Raw genomic sequence first — 24,954 nt, 5'->3', positions numbered from 1 at the left:
ATGGTGTCAGCCAAAAGGCCGCAATGACTTCTTTGAATGTAATATCTTTGAACAGAGTAATGTCACCTTTCCTTGAAAAATTTCCATATAAGCTCCCTAAGCATGTCTGTCACCCTTTCGTCTAGGCTACACCGACGTTTTATGATCGGAGCAGTGCCTCTCTGAATTTGTCTGGTGACTGCTGTCGTGCCAGGTACGTAAGTATCCCAATTACTTCTGAGTTTCACCCGCTTCCAAATGTTTTAAAGCTGTGACGGTCCCATTCCGGTCACCACTATTTATGTAATCGGATAGTATGACAGTAATCGGATAGTATGACCTCTTTCTGTTCGTTATAGACATTATTTTGGGTTTGTAAGAGAGTTGTCACAAATTACCTGAGACTGGGTCAGCAGCACTATCAAGTTTTTAACTGGGGATGCTGTCGTCTACAGGATAGTATCGTCCTTGAATAACGTCAAAAAAATTGCTGAACGGGTTAGACATATTTTCCCACTTGAGGTAATTGGTGACAACTCTCTTGAGAAACCCAAAATAATGTCTATAACGAAGGGAAACAAGTCATACATAAATAGTGGTGACCGTAATGGGACCGTCACAGTTTTAAAACGTTTGGAAGCGGGTGAAACTCAGACGTAGTTGGGATACTTACGTACCTGGCACGACAGCAGTCACCAGACAAACTCAGAGAGGCACTGCTCCGATCATAACAGGTCGGTATAGCCTAGACGAAAGAGCGACAGACATGCTTAGGTAGCTTATATGGAAATTTTTCAAGGAAAGGTGACATTACTCTTTTCAAAGATATTAGAATCTGTGCCGCCATTTGGCTGACACCATCGCACATTTCACGTAGGGAGAGTAAGATACAGAGATTATGGAGGGTACGAAGGATCCTGTAAAGCTACTTTTCATTCGCTTAATAGGTGAATGAAATAGAACAGAACATCAGTAACATTTAAAATTAAAATTACAGAGCTGCCACAAGTGCGAGGTACATTGTGAATCTGTATTCGCGCATACTTTTGGGTGACACCAAGTAGCGAGCAGTCTTGATTAACAGTGGAGCACTGAAGATACTCGCGCTGGTCCAGTAAAAAGTGTAAAGTAAAGGAGAAATTAACATGCGACTTGTGATGGCTCTACAATTTTAATTTCTAACGGTCGCTGTTCCCCTGCTGGCAAATGCAGCGCTCACTGACCAATATTTGTTGGAAGTATCCACTGCCACGTACTGTTCGTTGACCTGCAGAGTGTGTACAAGGAGATCCCGTTATGTACAGAGCTATTACAAATGTTTGAAGCGATTTCATAAATTCACTGTAGCTCCATTCATTGACATATGGTCACGACACACTACACATACGTAGAAAAACTCATAAAGTTTTGTTCGGCTGAAGCCGCACTTCAGGTTTCTGCCGCCAGAGCGCTCGAGAGCGCAGTGAGACAAAATGGCGACAGGAGCCGAGAAAGCGTATGTCGTGCTAGAAAAGCACTCACATCAGTCAGTCATAACAGTGCAACGACACTTCACGACGAAGTTCAACAAAGATCCACCAACTGCTAACTCCATTCGGCGATGGTATGCGCAGTTTAAAGCTTCTGGATGCCTCTGTAAGGGGAAATCAACGGGTCGGCCTGCAGTGAGCGAAGAAACGGTTGAACGCGTGCGGGCAAGTTTCACGCGTAGCCCGCGCAAGTCGACGAATAAAGCAAGCAGGGAGCTAAACGTACCACAGCCGACGGTTTGGAAAATCTTACGGAAAAGGCTAAAGCAGAAGCCTTACCGTTTACAATTGCTACAAGCCCTGACACCCGATGACAACGTCAAACGCTTTGAATTTTCGGCGCGGTTGCAACAGCTCATGGAAGAGGATGCGTTCAGTGCGAAACTTGTTTTCAGTGATGAAGCAACATTTTTTCTTAATGGTGAAGTGAACAGACACAATGTGCGAATGTGCTAGGTAGAGAATCCTCACGCATTCGCGCAGCAAATTCGCAATTCACCGAAAGTTAACGTGTTTTGTGCAATCTCACGGTTTAAAGTTTACGGCCCCTTTTTCTTCTGCAAAAAAAAAAAAAAAGTTACAGGACACGTGTATATGGACATGCTGGAAAATTGGCTCATGCCACAACTGGAGACCGACAGCGCCGACTTCATCTTTCAACAGGATGGTGCTCCACCGCACTTCCATCATGATGTTCGGCATTTCTTAAACAGGAGATTGGAAAACCGATGGATCGGTCGTGGTGGAGATCATGATCAGCAATTCATGTCATGGCCTCCACGCTCTCCCGACTTAACCCCATGCGATTTCTTTCTGTGGGGCTATGTGAAAGATTCAGTGTTTAAACCTCCTCTACCAAGAAACGTGCCAGAACTGCGAGCTCGCATCAACGATGCTTTCGAACTCATTGATGGGGACATGCTGCGCCGAGTGTGGGAGGAACTTGATTATCGGCTTGATGTCTGCCGAATCACTAAAGGGGCACATATCGAACATTTGTGAATGCCTAAAAAAACTTTTTGAGTTTTTGTATGTGTGTGCAAAGCATTGTGAAAATATCTCAAATAATAAAGTTATTGTAGAGCTGTGAAATCGCTTCAATCATTTGTAATAACCCTGTATTTACAACATTGTAAGTCCTTTTTCGTTTCCTTGGCACGTGCGCGATATTAACTTCGCGTCCGTCGATCAATCGTCGTCCATTCTGAAGCACTGGTTTCTAACAGAGAAAAGTTAATGTAGCCAATCGCATGTCTTTGAAGATATTCTGTATGAATGCGTCTATGATATGTAACCTAGACCTGCTGACCTGCCTCTACTGTTTGGGAGACAGCATATGAGTAAAAACCTCGCAGGCTGTGCCACCTTAAAGGGTGACACGCTGACTTCTCACAGTATCAATCGTCGCCCCCATCTTTCTCCATCAGTGCCGCCCCAACTCTGCTCAGCTGCACACAGGTTTCCACCTCTCCCACTCGACAGCGGGAGCCGCACAAAGAGCTGGAAAAACGTGGAAAGCGAAATCGCGTCCGGGGCGGCGGAAAGAGAAATGTCTGCCGCTGTCGCCGGAATGGCGCTATCTGGAGGGACGTGCGCGGTGGGTGGGGGGGGGGGGGGGGTGGCAGTGTTTACGGCACCTGCGAGGGCGGCATGTTTATTGGCGCCAGTCTCCGAGGCCACAACTTTCCGGGCGCCCTGTCCCCTGCGAGTGGCGCGCCAGTCTGCTCGCTACAAAACTTCTGCAACTGGCGCGCCAAACATTCTACGTGTTCTGTGACACCGACAGCTGACTTCAGCACTGCCCGTGTAATAATAAGCGTATGCCTTGTCATTCGCCAGTAATCACACCGTTACTGAGCGAGAATTCGGTAGACGAGTAACAGGGCTACACCAGAACGGAAATATTTTTGTACGTCATTGCTTCATACATATATTTCTGCGTCTGATACTCTATACTCTGCATGCAGCTTACGGTGTGTGCCGCAGTGTACTTTTCGGACCACAGTCATTTTCCGCCCATTTAGCCTAGCCAGTTCAATCGATAACTTACAAACAACTTTTCCAAGCGCATAGAACCGGTAATCTGATAATGAATAAATGAATTATACAAAAAATAGGCCTTGAGCATAATGTAGTACAGTACCGTAAACAAAACAAATGCAATACATTAAGAGTTCCATGTCGTCATTATAACGCACAGCTCACTTTGCGTTCTAAGAACGACGTCACGACCCGTTGGTTCAAAAGAAAATGTCAAGGACGGAGGGTGCGGGGGTGGGGAGCTAGGTGGGGGGGGGGGAGGTAGGTGGGGGGGGGGGGGGCAGTGTGTGTGAATGACTGGTAGGGACCACGTGTGTGGCACGAGTATTTCGTTTGCAGCTGCCAATCCTTTGGTGTGGCTTAGATTAAAAAAGTTTTCAGTAAGGAAAAATGAATACGTTTACACTCATTATTATATTTTTTATAACCGGACAACTGCGTTTATTGCTTTCTACTCGTTGCAATAGATTTCAGAGTCACGTGTCTTTATCCTGAGGCACTAATGACGAATGAGTGCTGTTGACAAGGGATTTCAGATCTTTTCCATATTCCTGGATTTCCGGAAGGCTTTGTACCACACAAGCGGTTCGTAGTAAAATTGCGTGCTTATGGAATATCGTGTCAGTTATGTGACTGGATTTGCGATTTCCTATCAGAGAGGTCAGAGTTTGTAGTAATTGACGGAAAGTCATCGAGTAAAACAAAAGTGATTTCAGGCGTTCCCCAAGGTAGTGTTATAGGCCCTTTGCTGTTCCTTATCTATATAAACGATTTGGGAGACAATCTGAGCAGCCGTCTTCGGTTGGTTGCAGATGACGCTGTCTTTTATCGATTAATAAAGTCATCAGAAGATAAAAAAAAACTGCAAAACGATTTAGAAAAAATATCTGAATGGTGCGAAAAGTGGCAGTTGATCCTAAATAACGAAAAGTGTCAGGTCATCCACACGAGTGCTAAAAGGAACTCGTTAAACTTCGGTTACACGATAAATAAGTCTAATCTAAAAGCCGTAAATTCAGCTAAATGCCTAGGTATTACAATTACGAAAAACTTAAATTGGGAAGAACACATAATAAATGTTGTGGGGAAGGCTAACCAAAGGCTGCATTTTATTGGCAGGACACTTAGAAGATGTAACAGACCTACTAAGAAGACTGCCTACACTACCCTTGTCCGTCCTCTTTTAGAAAACTGCTGCGCGGTGTGGGATCCTGACCAGGTAGGACTGACGTAGTACATCAAAAAATTTCAAAGAAAGGCAGCACGTTTTGTATTATCGCGAAATATGGGAGAGAGTGTCACAGAAATGATACAGGATTTGGGCTGGAAATCATTAAAAGAAACGAGTTTTTCGTTGCGACGGAATCTTCTCACTAAATTCCAATCACCAACTTTCTCCTCCGAATGCGAAAACAATTTGTTGACACCGGCCTACATAGGGCGGAACGATCACCACGATAAAATAAGGGAAATAAGAGCTCGTAGGGAAAGATATAGGTGTTCATTCTTTCCGCGCGCTATACGAGATTGGGATAATATAGAATTGTGAAGGTGGTTCGATGAACCCTCTGCCAGACACTTAAATGTGATTTGAAGAGTATCCATGTAGATGTAGATGTAGAACTTGATGTATCACAGGAATTGGGTACAGCCACACCAGTTGATGGATAGATGCCGCCTCATAGTCACATCACATACCTGCGGAAGTGTAATACATAATTTGCCTGACGAATGAAACAGAATGCAGCTAGTGGAAAACAAATACAGCATCTGTTAGGAGACAAAAAAAACGGAAGAAATAAACAGTATTTACTTTCGCTAGAGAAATGTGTAGTAGCTGACGCCTCCAGTTCTCCTATCGCTACTGAAACACGATTTACGCTGATGATCCTGATGTCAGCCATGTAACCCAATGTCTGTGTTAGCATAGTTCAATTTTTTTTTTAAATATGTTTCGTTTGCAATTGAGGAATAAGCAGACCTTTCAGGCAAGTTGTACTTTTCAGTATATTGGCAGGCCAGATAACAAAGAAACCACCTCGAAACTCGAAAACATCAGTAGTTATTCCACTCCAGGAAAGTCATAAGGCTGAAACATTTAAAAAATAAGTACACCCACGAATGTAGCAGCATTTTCAATCTACGTAAACTGCTGGCCATTAAAACTGCAACAATGTCAAAACGGCATGCAACAGACGTTGAACTACATGTTTGGACAAGCAACTAACTAGCATTTCAGAGAACCACCCGAAGAAGACAGGAGTAACAGCTTCTACATTATGCATATAACGAAAGATTACGCAATTGTTTTTCTCATCGAGAAATCGCTTTTGAACATTGCTTGGTTGTGAGAAGATCGTGTTATGCCTCGTATAAGACAGGAGACACGTCCACCGTCAGAATTCTGCAGCGACAGGATTGTGGCGAATCGAGACCGCCGTTTGTCTTTCAGCTGTACTGCTATTCGTGCCGGATAGTATTTATTGACTGTCGTGTGAATGTGGAGTCGATTGCTTCAGTAGAGCCACACTCAAAGTCTCAAAGACTCCACGCGACTAGCGCCCGAGAGTACAGAAATTTTGTTAGCGGAATTGTACAGTCAAAGCACGTACCTCCAGTTAGGAAAAGGCTTTGTCTGCAGCACGAAAAGTTTGAACACAGACAGTGCCATGACGTCTGGAACACCACGGAGTGTCAGCACTGCGACTGCCCTCGCAGCCTCCTTCGACGCGGCAGCAGTGAGAGGGGCGCCTAAAGTGCTGCGCCCGTTGACGCAGCAGTGGCATTACGTCATCTTTTAAGGCGAGACCCAGCTGTGCGTTCTGCATCCTTGAGTGGAGTCTCATCTGACATGACAGTACGGGTTGCCATTGGGTACACAACACGATCGACTCTAGATCGTATAGCCGGTAATTTTGACAACAGACGTCACATTTATGACTTTTTAAGTCCGGTGGCTGTGCCCTAGTTTCGAGGTCTCCATGACCAGTATTTCAACAACATGATGTAAACACGCATATTGCCGATGTTCTGGTCTGGGACCAATTGAGCGCGACGCTAAGTAATACTAGTAGCGTCGCGCTCGAACGCCCAGTGGGCAACACAAAGTACCGAGAACGCCGCATATAGTACACTAGCATATCGAGGATATATATCGTAGCAACTGGAAGCAAATTAATTTTTATAAATGTATAATCAAAGATGGGGGCACAGCTCCCCCCATTGCCATGGTTCCCCCTTCTGAAATGTCAGTGTCTGTTGGTGAATCAGTACCTGGATGATTTGGGATGGGTCATTTACAGTGACCCAATAGGTTTCTTTTGTGCTGTCGTGTGATATTTATTATTTTTTTTTTCGTTTTCTCAGGCAAAGGACAGGTACTTTATTTCAGTTTCTATAGCAATGTGTCACATCTCGAACAACTTTAGTCTTAGCACAATTCAGTGCACCTTTAACCCATACAGACACGGACTCTGATTCATTTACTTTACGACGATTCGTTATCCTAAGAACCAACGGCATTGTAGACATATAGTAAGATGAACCACCATCTCTATTATACACCTCGTATATCTGAAATGTACGATAAGAAATAACTTCTCGGCTGTTAAAAGTCTCTAGCCCTGATACAGTCTCCACTTTACCACCACGAACTAGAGTCACAGTAACCCAACCATTACCATGCGAACTACCATCAGCATTAGTAAGTGTAAAATTCTGCACGCATCCACAAAACACTGAAGGACCACGAAGAATAACTTGCGCACTTACTCCGCTCTTCGTAGTAACCTACCTCGATACAGAAGTTGTTCAACTATTGTTCTGGCCATTATATTCCCCAGATCTCTCACCCACTGGAAATATTTGGTCATGGGAGGTCGACGGATTCGCGCCGTCATTCACCTGCCATTACAATGACGAACTCTGGCACAGACCTGAAGCAGCATGAAATGAAGAAGACACATCTACATCTACATTTATACTCCGCCATCCAAGCCCAGTTCGATTCCATGCCCAGCATTTGTGACTCCAATTGTGTCTCCAAAGGACGTTGTTCGGTGTATTAAATGTTCCACCCGTACATCGCCACATCAGCGATAAATTTTATCATACCGGATGCTTATAAATCAACTGCAGATACAGACATTTAGTACTTATCGTATGGCAGCGAAACTTTGTAGATGCTAATGCGGAAACGATTTACACAGGAAAAAAATAGTTCCAGTTTGGCCTACTAAGTGCGAATGTGGCGTAGTGAACGCAAGAAAGATATAAAGACATGTTCCAGTGAACTATGTGACCATAACTATCCGGACATCCCCAAAAACATACGTTTTTCATGTAAGGTGCATTGTGCTGCCACCTACTGTCAGGTATTCCATATCAGCGACCTTAGACATCGTGAGAGAGCAAAATGGGACGGATTTCGAACGTGGTGAGGTGATTGGGTGTCACTTGTGTCATACCCGACATTTCCACACTCCTTAACATCCCTAAGTCCACTGTTTCCGATGTGATAGTAAAGCGGAAACGTGAAGGGACACGCACAGCACAAAACAGTACAGGCCGACCTCGTCTGTTGACTGACACAGACCGCCGGCAGTTGAAGAGGGTCGTAATGTGTGATAGGCAGACATCTACCCAGAACATCACACAGGAATTCCAAACTGAATCACGATCCACTGCAAGTACTATGACAGTTAGGCGGGAGATGAGAAAACTTGGATTTGATTGTCAAGCGGCTGCTCACAAGCTACACATCACGCCGGTAAATTCCAAACGACGCCTCGCTTGATGTAAGGAGCTTAAATATTGGACGATTGAACGGTGAAAAAACGTTGTGTGAAGTGACGAATCACGGTACACAATGTGCCGATCCGATGACAGGGTGTGGGTATGGCGAATGTCCGGTGAACGTCATCTGCCAGCGTGCGCAGGGCCAACAGGAAAATTCGGAGGCGGTGGTGTTATGGTGTGGTCGTGTTTTCCATGGAGGGGGCTTGCACCCCTTGATGTTTTGCGTGGCACTACCACAACACAGGCCTAGATTGATGTTTTAAGTACCTCCTTGCTTCCCATTGTTGAAGAGCAATTCGGGGATGGTGCGACTGCGTCTTTCAACACGATCGGGCACCTGTTCACATTGCACGGCCTGTGGCGGAGTGGTTACAAGACAATAACATCCCTGTAATGGACTGTCCTGCACAGAGTCCTGACGTGAATCCTATAGAACACGTTTGGGATGTTTTGGACCGCCGACTTCGTGCCAGGCCTCACCGACCGACATCGATACCTCTCCTCAGTGCAGCACTCCGTGAAGAATGGGCTGCCATCCACCAAGAAACCTTCCAGCATCTGATTGAACGTATGCCTGCGAGAGTGGAAGCTGTCATCAAAGCTAAGGGCGGGCCAACACCATACTGAATTCCACGATTACCGATGGAGGGCGCCACGAACTTGTAAGTCATTTTCAGCCAGGTGACCGGATACTTCTGATCACATACTGTATGTAATCGATTAGGAATGGGACGTGGCAGAAAAGGTCAAACAAGTGAGAAAGGTTTAAAGTTGATTTTAGCATTAACCGCTACTTACACAGTTTGTTGAATATGGACACTGGAGATGTCGGCGAGAGCCTGCACAGCGACAGAATTGCAACTGATGGCCAAAACTGGAAATAATTTTCTCCGGCATAAATCGGTTCCGCACTAACGGATTAGAGTATCTGCCACGTTTCGCTGCCATACGATAATGAGAGACCACAGGGGACCTTCGTGAGCACCAAGACGTTAATTATAATCACCCTGTGTATTCTTCCTGGTGTACTGTACTAGCGGCCCGTCCCAGCTTCACAAAGGTAGCACAAAGTATTCACGGCTCAACAAAAATTGAAAATGTTCAGAGAACAACTTCAGGTAACTAAATGTCATGAATTTCACAAAACAAAAGATTTAAGCATCCCTTGCCTGGAGAGTTCTCAGGAGGCTGTTCCAAATTTAATTAGCGTTTGCGATGACATCTCGTGGTAAAATGAAGGGAGCTGCAAGCTTGTGTGCAACCTGGGCGTCAGCTACGGCCACTTGCCGGCCACCCGACGCTAATGCCAGCTGCATCTCCTGTGTGACATTTTGCCATATTTTGCGACAAAACGTCATTACTAAGTACCGCTCACCATACACATTGGTAAGATGCACCCTCCGCCAATAAACATTCGCATGAAGCAACCTCTGCCACGGAACATTTGTAAGAGCACTCTCTGCAACGCAACATCGCTACGAAGCACCCTTTGCCACACACTACACCCTCTGGCTAGAAACTTCGGTTTAGAGGACTTCACACAGCAACATGATGCAATCGAGTTCTGCAACTCACTGCAAGATGGGAAAGGCTCCGTTCATAATTATTCAGCCAATTTGCTGGGAATATTTATGAATTATGTACACAAATCTTTCTCGTAAATCGGTCTACCTGTTAGTGAAAACAGTATCAAAATTCCTTCGATAGTTCCAGGGACTAGCGCGAATGCACAGACAAAACCGCAGTTGCGGCATCAATTTTGTTGTGTCTAGACAAGACAGCCTAGACACAATGAGAGGAAGCCGAAAGGCACGCGCTTGAACTCACGCAGGCTGGCGTGAGGTCTGAGACAGGATACGTAATGAATGCTATGAAGAAAAGTACGTAGCTTCTGGAATACTTAACTTTAATCCACATTTGTAGAACACCGCTCTTCATGATACATTAATAGAATCTCAATATCAATTGAATACGGCGCCTTGCTAGGTCGTAGTAAATGTAGCTGAAGGCTATGCTAACTATCGTCTCGGCAAATGAGAGCGTAATTTGTCAGTGATCCTCTTCTGGCAAAGTCGTCTATACAACTGGGGCGAGTGCCAGTACGTCTCTCTAGACCTGCCGTGTGGTGGCGCTCGGTCTGCAATTACTGACGGTGGCGACACGCGGGTCCGACGTATACTACCGGACCGCGGCCGATTTAAATGCTACCACCTAGCAAGTGTGGTGTCTGGCGGTGACACCACAAATTTATACATGGTGAACATTAATAAAATAGACAAAATGCAGAGACGCATTCCTAACTGGAAATGGAGGAAAAAATGTCCTATGAACAAGTGTCTGGAAAAACACCGTTGCGACGGTAGATGGCGCTGACAAACGAACGTCGCTGTGACAACGTGGCGTTTGTTCCTTGTGCGGTGCAGGCTGTGAGACCGACGCAGCAGAACGGTCCGGTGTTCAGGTCGCGAACAAACCTAGATGGTGTTTGAGTGCGGTCAAGCAGATGGGAAGGGTCAAGAGGCAGCACGGCTATACCAAACAAGTACCCTCAAGGACACCAGCCACATCGCACAACATTTCAATCCCTTTATGGGTGTTTGTGTGATCATAGGTTCTTTCAGACAGACGAACGTGCACGGAGGTGGTAGATTGTGCGTACAACAGATTTAGGGTTCGTCTCAATATCATGTACAACCCGCTCTTCCAAATCTGGTGTAGGCAGAGTCCGACCCCTCCCTGCATGTTCGTCTGTCTGAAAGCATTCGTGATCACACAAACGCCCAAAACGGCTTGAAGCGTTGCGTGACGTGGTTTGGTATCTGCGAAGGTCCTTGATCTGGTAAAACCGTGCTGCCTCTCCACCGTTGCCATCTGCTTGGCCGTACACAAACAGCATCACGCCTTCTTCCTGACATGAATACCGGACGAATTGCTGCTTACAGCCTGCTGCGTCAACCACACAGCCTGCAACACACGGCACGTGGACAGAGGGACTTTCATTCATCAGCGCCATCTGCCGTGGCAGCGGTGCATTTCCGGGTTCCTTTCTCCACTTCCCGTCACTTCAGTCTGTCGGGTTTATTTAAGTTTATCCTGTATGGATAAACTGGAATACTCTCTTTCAAATTCTAAAGGTGACAGGGGTAAAATACAGGGAGCCAAAGGCTATTTACAATTTGTACGGAAAACAGATGGCAGTTATAAGAGTCGAGGGACATGAAAGGGAAGCAGTGGTTGGGAAGGGAGTGAGACAGGGTTGTAGCCTCTCCCCGATGTTATTCAATCTGTATATTGAGCAAGCAGTACACGAAACAAAAGAAAAATTCGGAGTAGGTATTAAAATCCATGGAGAAGAAATAAAAACTATGAGGTTCGCCGATGACATTGTAATTCTGTCAGTGACAGCAAAGGACTTGGAAGAGCAGTTGAATGGAATGGACAGTGTCTTGAAAGGAGGATGTAAGATGAACATCAACAAAAGCAAAACGAGGATAATGGAATGTAGTCGAATTAAGTCGGGTGATGCTGAGGGAATTAGATTAGGAAATGAGACAAAGTAGTAAAGGAGTTTTGCTATTTAGGGAGTAAAATAACTGATGATGGTCGAAGTAGAGAGGATATAAAATGTAGACTGGCAATGGCAAGGAAATCGTTCCTGAAGAAGACAAATTTGTTAACGTCGAGTGTAGATTTAAGTGTCAGGAAGTCGTTTCTGAAAGTATTTGTATAGAGTGTAGCCATGTATGGAAGTGAAACATGGACGATAACTAGTATGGACAAGAAGAGAATAGTAGCTTTCGAAATGTGGTGCTACAGAGGAATGCTGAAGATTAGATGGTTAGATCACATAACTAATGAGGAAGTATTGAATAGGATTGGGGAGAAGTTTGTGGCACAACTTGACCAGAAGAAGGGATCGGTTGGTAGGACATGTTCTGAGGCATCAAGGGATCGCCAATTTAGTATTGGAGGGCAGCGTGGAGGGTAAAAATCGTACGGGGAGACCAAGAGATGAATACACTAAGCAGATTCAGAAGGATGTAGGTTGCAGTAAATACTGGGAGATGAAGAAGCTTGCACAGGATAGAGTAGCATGGAGAGCTGCATCAAACTAGTCTCAGGACTGAAGACCACCACAACAACAACACATCCTGTATGCAGGGTGATCCGCATTCACGTGCTCCTACCAACGGGTTTTATGCAACCCGAAACGGCTTGGTACGCTCAAACTATTAGTCCTGCAGAAAAATGAACACAACATTTTTGTAGGGACTTTAAGTGGTTAAATTCTTCATCAGGACATCTTTTCGGTGGAGGTCACGATTTTCAAGTTATTCAAAGAAATGAGTTTGAAGGTCACTTTCGTACGTTCTATTGAATAATTCGAAAAATTACGTTTTATATGGAAAACGTAAGATTGAACTACATTAAGTTTCCTACAAAAAGGTACAGTTAATTTTTTCTGTGGGACTAACAGTTAGCAGGTAGTGAGTGAGAGAATAGGAAAATTTACCCACGGCATTTGAAGGCATTATGAGTTGCATAAAACCCAAAAGTAGGACCGAATAATCATCCTCTATGAATAGAATTTATAGGTATGCAGGAGAAGAGAGAAGATACAATAACTAAAATTTGGTCACTTGCTATATTTCCAGAATGAGATTTTCACTCTGCAGCGGAGTGTGCGCTGATATAAAACTTTGTGGCAGATTAAAACTGTGTGCCGGACCGAGACTCGAACTCGGGACATTTGCCTTTCGCGGGCAAGTGCTCTACCAGGAGAGCTTCTGTGAAGTTTGGAAGGTAGGAGACGAGGTACTGGCAGAAGTAAAGCTGTGAGGACGGGGCGTGAGTCGTGCTTGGGTAGCTCAGATGGTAGAGCACTTGCCCACGAAAGGCAAAGGTCCCGAGTTCGAGTCTCGCTCTGGCACACAATTTTAATCTGCCAGGAAGTTTCATTTGTTATATTTGTTTGTAGTTGCAGTTTTAATGACCAGCAAGGTATCTGCATTCATGTGAGCTCGAAACATCTTCTAATGAAGGTTACGAAGTTCCAAAGCATTGCCCAGTATCTTCGAAACATTGTGCATGACAAAAGAAAACAAGCAAGCGAAACGTCAGCTTTCGAGAAAGAGTCAAATCGAAAAATACAGTTCCATTGCGGCTTTGGCAGACGCATGGCTTTGAGCGCCAACAACACAAACGAGACGGACGATTCGTACGAACATTCTCTTCAAAGCAGTGTTCACTTTTTTTTTTCCTGCCGGCTGTAATGATTTGCACTTTATCGCTCTCCGTCTGAGCACGTATATCTATTTTCCAGTCTCCCTTGTGTCACAGTGCATGTGCGTCTCTGTATGGTGTGACTCTCGTGTGGCGTGTGCGTGGTTTGTAGGGAGGAGGAAGGGGCAGATGGAGCGGACGAGCCTCCAATGGCGCCGTTCTGGCGTTCGCGCCCATCGGCAAATTGCCCCCGACAGCTATTCGTTCCGCTCGCGCGGCCTGACAGCAGCCAGGCATTACCCTGGCGTATACCGCAATGACGCGCCGCGGCGTATGACGTTCCGCAGGCAGCCAGCGAAACACATCGCGAAACTGAAATTGAGGCGTTGTCGGAAGCGAATGGTGACAGCTTTCCGCTGATCGCGATTCGCTGCGCATCAGTGTGCGAACTGCAGCTGGTCCCTGGGAGATGCGGCAAACTGCTCGTAAGTAATTCAGAAGGGATGCACACTGTAACTGCCGACTATAGTCCGCGCCACTAGTGTCAAGGGAAATGCACGCGCGTGTATTATATACCGGACACCACGTGTTACTAGCCTCACATTACAGTAGGAAGCTCTAACGGCATTTCTGCCTGTCCAGTGTAAATGTCCTCCCCCTGCTACCCTCTCACATATATTTTAGCTCACATATTATTAGGTAGCACGTCAGACAGATCACAACTGAGTCCTCAGTGTCATGCGCCAACTTGGGCGAATGTCGTTCCATCTACAACATATTATTTACAGTATAACCAATCTATGTCTCCGGGCAGGCCGTGATCTGGGCTATATAATTTTACTAACATAGTAGGAAAAAAATTTAATAAAATTAACCGTACCATTTTTGTTAGGCACCAGGCACCTCGCCCTTTACAATGAGGCGAATTACGTGCAGATAATTTATCACATTTTAGATTGAGAATGTAATCTGTATTAATTAAATGTCTTTCAAAGGTAATCTCGATCACGTACTCATCTAGTTGAGCTAAAATTAAATCCATTGCCTACCTCAACAAGAAATATAATTCACCACGTTACGTAGTGAGTCACACACTGTTCGAAACACTCTCAGATTACTTGGTCAGTAATGACAAGACTGTACAAATCGCTGCTACATTGCTTCAAACGTATCAGCTGCAGGGATGTACACTTCATTTTTGAGATGTCCCCACACTGAAGAAGGTGATTTTGGAGGCCTCGGCTTAGGCACTGCAGGAACCACGGACCTCATGGTGCAGCAAAATGTGCCAGTGTCCCATCACGCATGTACCACATGCACAAAGGGAAATCCGCATGAAATCCTGGGATATTCGCCCTCGCAGAAACCGAAATTACTCTCGTGCATAAATGCGCGTATTTCTTGGAAGAATCTGTGGCCCAATGATACAATCACTTGGTGGTATATCCCTAATCACGCATTCAATTGGAAACACTGCTGATCAGGTGACTCCGTCAACTGCATGCAGGTTTACTTAAACTTTAAGCCCACTTGCATGGGCGACCGCCCTACTGCACATCGCCGATTTCGCACAGATTTACGGTAAAGGCAGGTCTTGGCCAGAAACGAAAGCGACAGAAGCGTTTACAGAAAATATCATTTCTGGCGCGCGTCGGTAGAGTTGTGACCAGTTTATGTTAACGTAGTTTCCAGACAGCAGTTGGCGCTGCGGAGAGAGTAAGAGTTAATGGAAAGGTCGTACGGTCAAGTCCCTACATGGAAATATTTTTATGTTCAATTTCTACGTTACTTCACTGCAAGTAAATCGAAATAGTGCTCAATCTATTGTATTTATTAAGATTTTCATAAAAGGTATGAAAAGGAAAAGCAAAGGAAAACTTAAGTTTGGAAATAGATTCCGATGGGAGGATTGTACTTACAGCGTCCACGAGGAGTCTGCTAATAATTTCCCAAGAAGGGCTTGTAATTAAAGTTTACGGGTAAATATGCGGCATTTTTAACGTGTACAAGATGGTAAGAAAATTACTGTTTCCTCTGCTCTTGCGATGAATATCACCCCTGCAGGTGCAAACCATTATCCGCAACATAGTAAGAGTATATATTTTATATACGAAGTTCTCGTGTACGTCTCACAACCGTTCCTAGAAATTTATTTGCAATCTAAAATTTCCCTCTGCCTTTCCTCTTCATGAGTTTTAAGAAAATATTTATAAATTCAATATACTGAACATTACTTCTGTTTATTTGCAGTGTAAATAACATACGACTACGAAAAAAAAAGAGGTTCCTTATATGTACTCGACCCGACAACACTCGGATTTCCGTTGTGTACTCTTTCCGATGCTTCAACCGCTGCCTGGAAACTTCACTGACATAATGGGTGACGTATCGCTCGACCCGCCCCAAAAATGCTATTTTTGGCACTCCGTACCACAGTCGGTAAAACTGAACCCCTATGGGATCAGTTTGTCGTCTGTCTATCTATCTGTCTGATCGACTTTCCAAAACCCTCTTTCTCAGGAATGCATGGACGTACAAAGTTGAAATTTCTGTCTCATATTGAGGTCTACAGTCACTTGGCGATGTAAAAACAAGGGTAGCTCCTAAGTTAATGCAAGCAGGCGGTCACAGGAGGGATTTTTGTATTGTCCAAAAAGGTGGCTTTTTAGGTCATGTGTAACATGCCAGGCGCCGTGCGCCTCCAAATGAGAATCCGTTTTGGACTCACTGAAAGGGTCTGCCTGAGAATAATCAAAGTAAATCATTAACAAGTATGTTGAAAATTGACTGTACTTGAGCCTATTGTCTCTGACAGACTAACTGAGATTGCAGAGCAAGCGGAAGGCGGTCGAAATAATTAGTCTTTTAGCTGGGGGAGATAATTCCTCGTCTGTCGTTGTTGAACATCTTTGAGAGGTTATTCAGAAAGTGTGTGTGCGCCATTGCATCCAAAATCAATTCTGCCTTGAAGAGAAACGTTTTCATGTTGTTGGACGTCAATAGAGACATGCCACTGCTCCTGGTGAGCCCGCCACCCGTTGATACATGCTGGGAACTGTGACAGCTGGTCAAGGTTGAGTTGTTGAGCGCAGCGCCGGCAGGAAGCAGGTACTCACCGTCTTCTTGAGGCGAGAGACGGGCGACATGTTGAGGCCGGCGATGATGGCCATCAGCGAGTTGAAGTTGCCGATGTTGAAGCACTCGCGTGCCACCTCGATCCAGTACTCCATCACCTTCACGCGCTGCTTCTTCTTCACGTGCTGCACACCAAGCAGAAAAAAGACACAAATGCCACTGATTTCTGCCGACACGGTTGTTTTATGACTGTGTTTATAGTATTGCATAAGTTTTCAAGGTCTGCACCAATGGGTGCAAACAACTAAAACGGAATGTGAAAGTAGGAGCGTGTGACAACAAAAAAGTTTGGGTACTTGCGCTATGTCTTGGAGAAGATCATTCGTGAATGGGAGAAAGAATTGGAAGGAACTGCTCATCTAAGAATGTATTGGAGGAACCCGAACGTCATGGAGATCAACTGCCTTGCATTCACTTACTACCTCGCGGTCCTGTCTAGTAACATTCATAAACCTACAAAGCAGACAAATATATTAAAACCGCAACAGGAAAAAACTGACTCCAAATTTTCATTGAAAAACACAATATATAACAAACAGCAAAGCCGCCCCTTGTTACTTTTAACACAAGGGAAAATAAGATAGAAGCAGCAGACAACTTTAAATATCTCTGCGGAAATAGTACAAACGAAAACTATCAAAAGAGATGAAAACATCAGGTGACAAAGGACGATCAATGTTTTTTTTTCTGAATATATACTTTATACAGAGAAAATCCAAATCAAAGTGAGCTGAACGAAGACTTCACAGCACTGTAATTAAAATAGTGACTGTATTCCAGACAGAATGTCCGGCCGGAGTGGCCGAGCGGTTAAAGGCGCTACAGTCTGGAACCGCACGACCGCTACGGTCGCACGTTCGAATCCTGCCTCGGGCATGGATGTGTGTGATGTCCTTAGGTTAGTTAGGTTTAAGTAGTTCTAAGTTCTAGGGGACTTATGGCCACAGCAGTTGAGTCCCATAGTGCTCAGAGCCATTTGAACCATTTTGAACCAGACAGAATCACAGGTATTCCAGGACTAAGAGAAAACCAGGTATTCGAGAGACAGAGGCTCCGTGAGATCATGGGTCCAGGGAATGTTAATGGAGCATATCGACTTCTTGATAAAGTGGGTACCGGTTACATCTTGCAAAACGTGAACCACAGGATGTAAAAGAAACGGCAAAAAGTAAGAAATATTTTCATGGAAAGTACATTTATGGATATGCTAGTATAGAATATTGTTCTTTCGCCAAGACACTTCACCTGGATCATACTGCTCATGTTTATAGAAACAAACCAGTTCACAGACATGATACACTAGAAGTTCGTCAAGACGCCAGAATTATGCTGTTACGTTCATATTAGTCGTAAGACCAAAATGCATCGTGTTGGGCATTAAGATATGGAATTATTTTTATATTAAAGGTGGTGTTTCATGTATTTATTGTGAGTAATAATAATAATAATAAAGTAAGGAAACGGAGGAGACCACATGACGATAATGAAACCAGACAGAATTTCAAAGGAGAGCAGACAATTTTATGAAAGCAGAAGTGAGCGCAAAACAGACACCATGTAAAGGATCACATCAGTAAAAATTAATGTAAGATTGGCAATGGTCAAACAAGAAGATATCAGCAACAGCGAAATTATTCCATCCAAGTTTCAGTACTGGAAACTGACAAGGACGGAAAAGAGGAGACGATCAGAGCGGCTTAGTCTGAAACGACAAAATCAGCTCATAGCAGAAACAAGTCAGAAATGTGAATATAAGAACGGCATTATCCCTCATATTTCCCAGACAGCTGTAGCCCAGTTAACGAACGACGGGGGTTCCCGCAGGTTGGCTATTGTAGTATTGTCGGTCCCAAGCATCGATTATGGTACGTGCATACACGTGTTTTACGCTTGAAGAAAGCTTGTATCCTGCAAATTATGTCTCTCGGTGGCTCAGGTAGAATTTGTCGCCTACCGCCACGATCAGCGACGACAATTCGCAAGAAATGTAATAAAAATTCACTAACTGACTAAACAACAGGCTACTAGCAGGTTTAGCGCTCGTACTGGCTACGACATTCACAGCAGGGCACTCAGAACACTACTGCACGCTCATTGGCTGTCGAAGAATCCGTGATGTGGATCCAGAGAACGAACCTAAACTCGACCCCATCCTGACTCCCACTGCAGTGAAGGAACACGTGTAACACCATAGCTCTTATGCTGTACTGATTTATTTTGCTTTTGTTTCATTTAATGTTACATTGCTGTGCTTCTGTAAATGTGTTTGATTGAATAGATAACACAGAATTGTGTACTCCTTTCTTTGTACAAACTTTAATGTCATGGTTTGGTTCAATGCAAAGTAGTGTATCTTTCATTTAAACTCTTTGTCTCATTTGGAGGGAACAAAACTTACTGTATATAATTGTAATTTTGTGCGAATAATTTTTTGTAGAGATGTCAATATGTGTAAATGATTTGTTTTATTTAATGCATTTGGTTGCTGTTATGTAAATTGCTGATCATCACTTAAGGCTCTTAGTTATTCTGTATGTAAAAATTGTTGTGGTTCCCCTCGGGAACGGAACTGTGTAGCGCGCGCAAATTGTGGTTGGCTTAGGTGGAAAAGGTGGAACTGATAGTCAGTCGTGGACAAGCTACGAGTCGGGGACGAGCCACCGGTCGGAGACGAGCTACGAGTCCATGCACTGCCATGTAAAAGATGCATATTGTGCTGGTTCCGAGAGAGGCTTTTCCTGCTTCTTTCCAAGGCCTCGGATGGATGGATAAATAGCTGGAAATATTCTGTAATTTGTATCTGTCGTCGTCACCAAGAAATGACAGAGTCCAGCAATTCTGCCTGCAATTCCACCTACCAACATGCAGTTGCCACCACATTGCGCAATCATTGCAACGTAATACTATAATGATGTACAGTGAAGGATCAGCTTAATGGATGTGCTAATGTGCTGAAATATAAGGTAATTTATATCTGAATTTATGTACCTACCTTGATTTTTCTCCTCATCATAACACCTCTCAGGGTCCTCTCCGTTTGAACTAAAGTGATTACCGAGTGTCCTTACTGAAAGTACATTAAAATCCAGTTTTCTAATTAATGCCTCTTGAACATGGTAAAGAGAAAGGTAAAGTTAATATGGCAAGAGAGTGAGTTAAAGTTAATGGTGCTTCCTGAAATAATTTTCCTAGTATAACTGCTTATTAATGTGTTGTTGCCAACTTCAAATTAAAATTTTTCAAGACTGAGGCTTATAAAGTTTTGCTTAGTAAATAATCACATTACTGCCTGTTGTTAATCGCAGAAAGTGAGTCAGTATCTTACATAAATGTTAATTTTATGTCTCACGGTAGTAAAAGTGGAAAACTGCATAGTAGGAAATTATATGTTCATGATTACTAAGTGTTTGTCTCTCTTGTGTATTATAAGTGCATATTAACAGTGTAACAGGATCCACAGTTTGTCTAGTGTGCTAATGCTAGGTAACAAACAACGGAAAGATCTCTATTTATGAAAACCATAATCTATTTATTAGAAAGACAGCGATAAGTTACTTGTCAGTGAATTTCAACTAACTTTCATTTTAAATAGTAAAGTATTTAACTGGGAGAGACTTAACCTAAACCTATGTCCAATTTATGATCCTAGAGGGAATGTTAATAGTAGTGTTATGAAGACCACTCAGTTTGTGTAAACCCTGAAAGTGATGGTGTTTTTCTGTACCTGTTATAAATTTGCAAATAGTTTGCGCTGCTCTAACTGTTAGTTTCAATCTTATCGTAAACATATGTATGTATCAGAGTTCACTGCACTCGCGTGTGACAAAGTATAGTGTGTGTTTATCCATTGAAGTTACTAATAACTATATTCTTGAACGAGAATGTTAATCATTCTCTTGCCTAGTTAGGCTGGCGACCGGTTTCGTTATCCGTTAAACAGCGCAGATAGGCAATATTTTGTTTGTCACTGTTTAAATATTTACGTAATTCTTACTTTCATTTCCGATAAGCCACCTCCGTTAGGAACAACACGGTCAACATAACAAAATTCCTCTCAGAGGGTAACACTGCTCTGTTGCTTTATACCATAATTGCTTTAACAAGATAGTTTTATTTCAAAGCCTGTTTCCAGCTTTAGGGTTATGGTACAGTAGTAGCGGACGATAGTGTTATACACGCAGAAAATCAGAAAATATTTCTAACAACAAGACATGATCGAAAGCAAATGAGATACAGCTGAACTATTACTTTGCCGTGCTAACATCACATAAAATGATTCGGTGCAAAATATTCGTCAAAACGGATATAGCAACGCTGATAGAAGCTCAGAAAAGAATAATGCAACGAAGAAAACTTCGAAAATTTTAAATTGAGGAGACTGAAAGTATGACGAAATTCTTCGAGAGGATAATAAGTGAACACAGGAATCCGTTCAGTGTCCAACATTGCTTGTTGGAATCAGAGCGTCTGACATACGTTTCGCAGTGTCTAGTAGTACTCGTAATGTAGCGAATCATATACTGACGAGGGGATGCACACAACTGAGAACACCATACACAATCCTGTCAACCCACCAAGTCGGCCTCCGCGTGGACTATGAAAACACTAAGGTACACCAACATTTCTCTTTTTCCTGGAACTACAGAGTGTTACAAAAAAGTACGGCCAAACTTTCAGGAAACATTCCTCACACACAAATAAAGAAAAGATGTTATGTGGACATGTGTCCGGAAACGCTTAGTTTCCATGTTAGAGCTCATTTTAGTTTCGTCAGTATGTACTGTACTTCCTCGATTCACCGCCAGTTGGCCAAATTGAAGGAAGGTAATGTTGACTTCGGTGCTTGTGTTGACATGCGACTCATTGCTCTACAGTACTAGCATCAAGCACAAGCACATCAGTACGTAGCATCAACAGGTTAGTGTTCATCACGAACGTGGTTTTGCAGTCAGTGCAATGTTTACAAATGCAGAGTTGGCAGATGACCATTTGATGTTGGATTAGCACGGGGCAATAGCCGTGGCGCGGTACGTTTGTATCGATACAGATTTCCAGAACGAAGGTGTCGCGACAGGAAGAAGTTCGAAGCAATTGATCATCGTCTTAGGGAGCACGGAGCAGTCCAGCCTATGACTCGCAACTGCGGAAGACCTAGAACGACGAGGACACCTGCAATGGACGAGGCAATTCTTCGTGCAGTTGACGATAACCCTAATGCCAGCGTCAGACAAGTTGCTGCTGTACAAGGTAACGTTGACCACGTCACTGTATGGAGAGTGCTACGGGAGAACCAGTTGTTTCCGTACCATGTACAGCGTGTGCAGGCACTATCAGCAGCTGATTGGCCTCGACGGGTACACTTCTGCGAATGGTTCATCCGACAATGTGTCAATCCTCATTTCAGTGCAAATGTTCTCTTTACGGATGAGGCTTCATTCCAACGTGATCAAATTGTAAATTTTCACGATCAACATGTGTGGGCTGACGAGAATCCGCACACAATTGTGCAATCACGTCATCAACACAGATTTTCTGTGAACGTTTGGGCAGGCATTGTTGGTGATGTCTTGATTGGGCCCCATGTTTTCAGTCGAAGTGTTCGTACGCTTCTCAACAACAGATTCGGTGACCGATGGATTAGTAGAGGCGGACCAATTCCGTGGCCTCCACGCTCTCCTGACCTGAACCCTTTTGACTTTCATTTACGGGGGCATTTGAAAGCTCTTGTCTACGCAGCCCCGGTACCAAATGAAGAGACCTTTCGTGCTCGTATTGTGGACGGCTGATATACAATACGCCATTCTCCAGGGCTGCATCAGCGCATCAGGGATTCCATGCGACGGAGGGTGGATGCATGTATCCTCGCTAACGGAGGGCATTTTGAACATTTCCTGTAACAAAGTGTTTGAAGTCACGCTGGTACGTTCTGTTGCTGTGTGTTTCCACTCCATGATTAATGTGATTTGAAGAGAAGTAATAAAATGAGCTCTAACATGGAAAGTAAGCGTTTCCGGACATAACTCCACATAACATATTTTCTTTCTTTGTGTGTGAGGAATGTTTCCTGAAAGTTTGGCCGTACCTTTTTGTAACACCCTGTATATGCTAAAAGAAGTAGTAAAGAGTTGAGCAGAACCTGAAAAACAAACGCAGCTGACTTCATCTTGGCAAAGAACGGGGTCTTACGCATCGGCATAGTGAGGACATAGCATGAAGGAGGAATCGGACCCAGTGAAAGTGCGGCAACAACTAAATTATCAAAACACTGCACCGCTCCCCCGCCACGGCCTCAGCCATCGTGGAGTGGGGTTACGGATACGAATGTGAAAGAACGCCCCAGTGGACAAACCCTCAGGATTTACCTGAAGATGATAGCAACTGCCATGGCGAAGAATTCGACTAACGTTCCAGTCCACCCAAAAACAATTTAAATTATTTATTTATCAGGACAACATATTTTTGCATATTAAGTAAAGTAATGAGAAGTAGGAGAACTAAGAACAAGGAGAAACTTGACATCGGGATTGATGGTCACAAAGAAGATGAAAACAAATAATTACGAGCAAAAAAAAGGGAATTCTTGGCCAAAATAAGTCTACTAGTGTCAAACAAAGGCTTTAATTAGAGGAAGAAATTTCTGAGAATGTACATTTGGACCACAGCACTGTATGGTAGTGAAACATAGACTGTGGGAAAACTGGAACAGAAGAGAATCAAAGCATTTGAGATGTGGTGCTACAGACTAATGTTGAAAATTAGGTGTACTGGTAAAGTAAGCAATGAGGAGGTTCTGCACAGAATTGCAGAGGAATAGAAATGAGGAAATCAGTGACCAAGAGAAGGGACAGGATAATAGGACATCTGCTAAGATATCATGGTACTAGACAGAGCTGTAGAGAGCAAAAACTGTAGAAGAAGACAGAAATTGGAATACATGCAACAAATAACTGAGGATGTAGGTTGCAAGTGCTATTATGAGCTAAAGAAGTTGGCACAGGAGAAGAACTCGTGGTGGGCTGCATCAAACCTGTCAGTAGACACATGATTAAAAAAAAAATTAGGTCTGTTTCGTTCTTGTAGACTCAGGTACCCGTGGTCTAGGGGTAGCGTCTTTGATTCATAATCAAAACGTCTTCGGTCTTGGGTTCGATCCCCGCCACTGCCTAAATTTTGATAAATAATCAGAATTGGCGGCCGAAGACTTCCGGCATAAGAAGTCAGCCTCATTCTGCCAACGGCCTTGTCAAAGAGGGCGGAGGAGCGAATAGAGGTTCAGAGCACTCTACTGTCCTAGGGGTGGGAAATTGCCCTTAAAGGCGGTGCCCCTAAAGGCGGAAGAATCAGCAATGATCAACGACATGAGGATGCAGAAGGCAATGGAAACCACTGCATTAAAGACACGTAACGTGTATCCACAGGACATGTGGCCCGTAATTGAAGAAGTGTCATGATGATCTCTTCATTGGCAAAAGATTCTGGAATAGTCCCCCATTCGGATCTCCGGGAGGGGACTGCCAAGGGGGAGGTTACCATGAGTAAAAGATTGAATAATCAACGAAAGGATAACGTTCTATGAGTCGGGGCGTGCAATGTCAGAAGCTTGAACGTGGTAGGGAAACTAGAAAATCTGAAAAGGGAAATGCAAAGGCTCAATCTAGATATAGTAGGGGTCAGTGAAGTGAAGTGGAAGGAGGACAAGGATTTCTGGTCAGATGAGTATCGGGTAATATCAACAGCAGCAGAAAATGGTATAACAGGTGTAGGATTCGTTATGAATAGGAAGGTAGGGCAGAGGGTGTGTTACTGTGAACAGTTCAGTGACTGGGTTGTTCTAATCAGAATCGACAGCAGACCAACACCGACAACGATAGTTCAAGTATACATGCCGACGTCGCAAGCTGAAGAGGAACAGATAGAGAAAGTGTATGAGGATATTGAAAGGGTAATGCAGTATGTAAAGGGGGACGAAAATCTAATAGTCATGGGCGACTGGAATGCAGTTGTAGGGGAAGGAGTGGAAGAAAAGGTTGCAGGAAAATATGGGCTTGGGACAAGGAATGAAAGAGAAGAAAGACTAATTCAGTTCTGTAACAAGTTTCAGCTAGTAATAGCGAATACCCTGTTCAAAAATCACAAGAGGAGGAGATATACTTGGAAAAGGCCGGGAGATACGGGAAGATTTCAATTAGATTACGTCATGGTCAGACAGAGATTCCGAAATGAGATACTGGACTGTAAGGCGTACCCAGGA

General features: G+C 43.9%; 1 protein-coding gene across 1 annotated transcript in view; it reads right to left on the bottom strand.

Annotated features, from left to right (window-relative positions):
* The window catches only part of LOC124779384 (ras-GEF domain-containing family member 1B-like), a 318,387-nt gene that overhangs the window by 145,023 nt on the left and 148,410 nt on the right, over positions 1-24,954 (bottom strand). The window contains exon 5 of the mRNA XM_047253708.1: positions 16,685-16,828. Coding sequence (XP_047109664.1) covers positions 16,685-16,828 — 144 coding nt within the window. The remainder of the gene's footprint in view (positions 1-16,684; positions 16,829-24,954) is intronic.

Source organism: Schistocerca piceifrons, chromosome 1 (genome assembly GCF_021461385.2).
Source record: "Schistocerca piceifrons isolate TAMUIC-IGC-003096 chromosome 1, iqSchPice1.1, whole genome shotgun sequence".
In the NCBI taxonomy this organism is placed as follows: Eukaryota; Metazoa; Arthropoda; class Insecta; order Orthoptera; family Acrididae; genus Schistocerca; species Schistocerca piceifrons.
The sequence above is the reverse complement of the archived record's forward strand: the minus strand, read 5'-3'. Positions and strand labels throughout refer to the sequence as shown.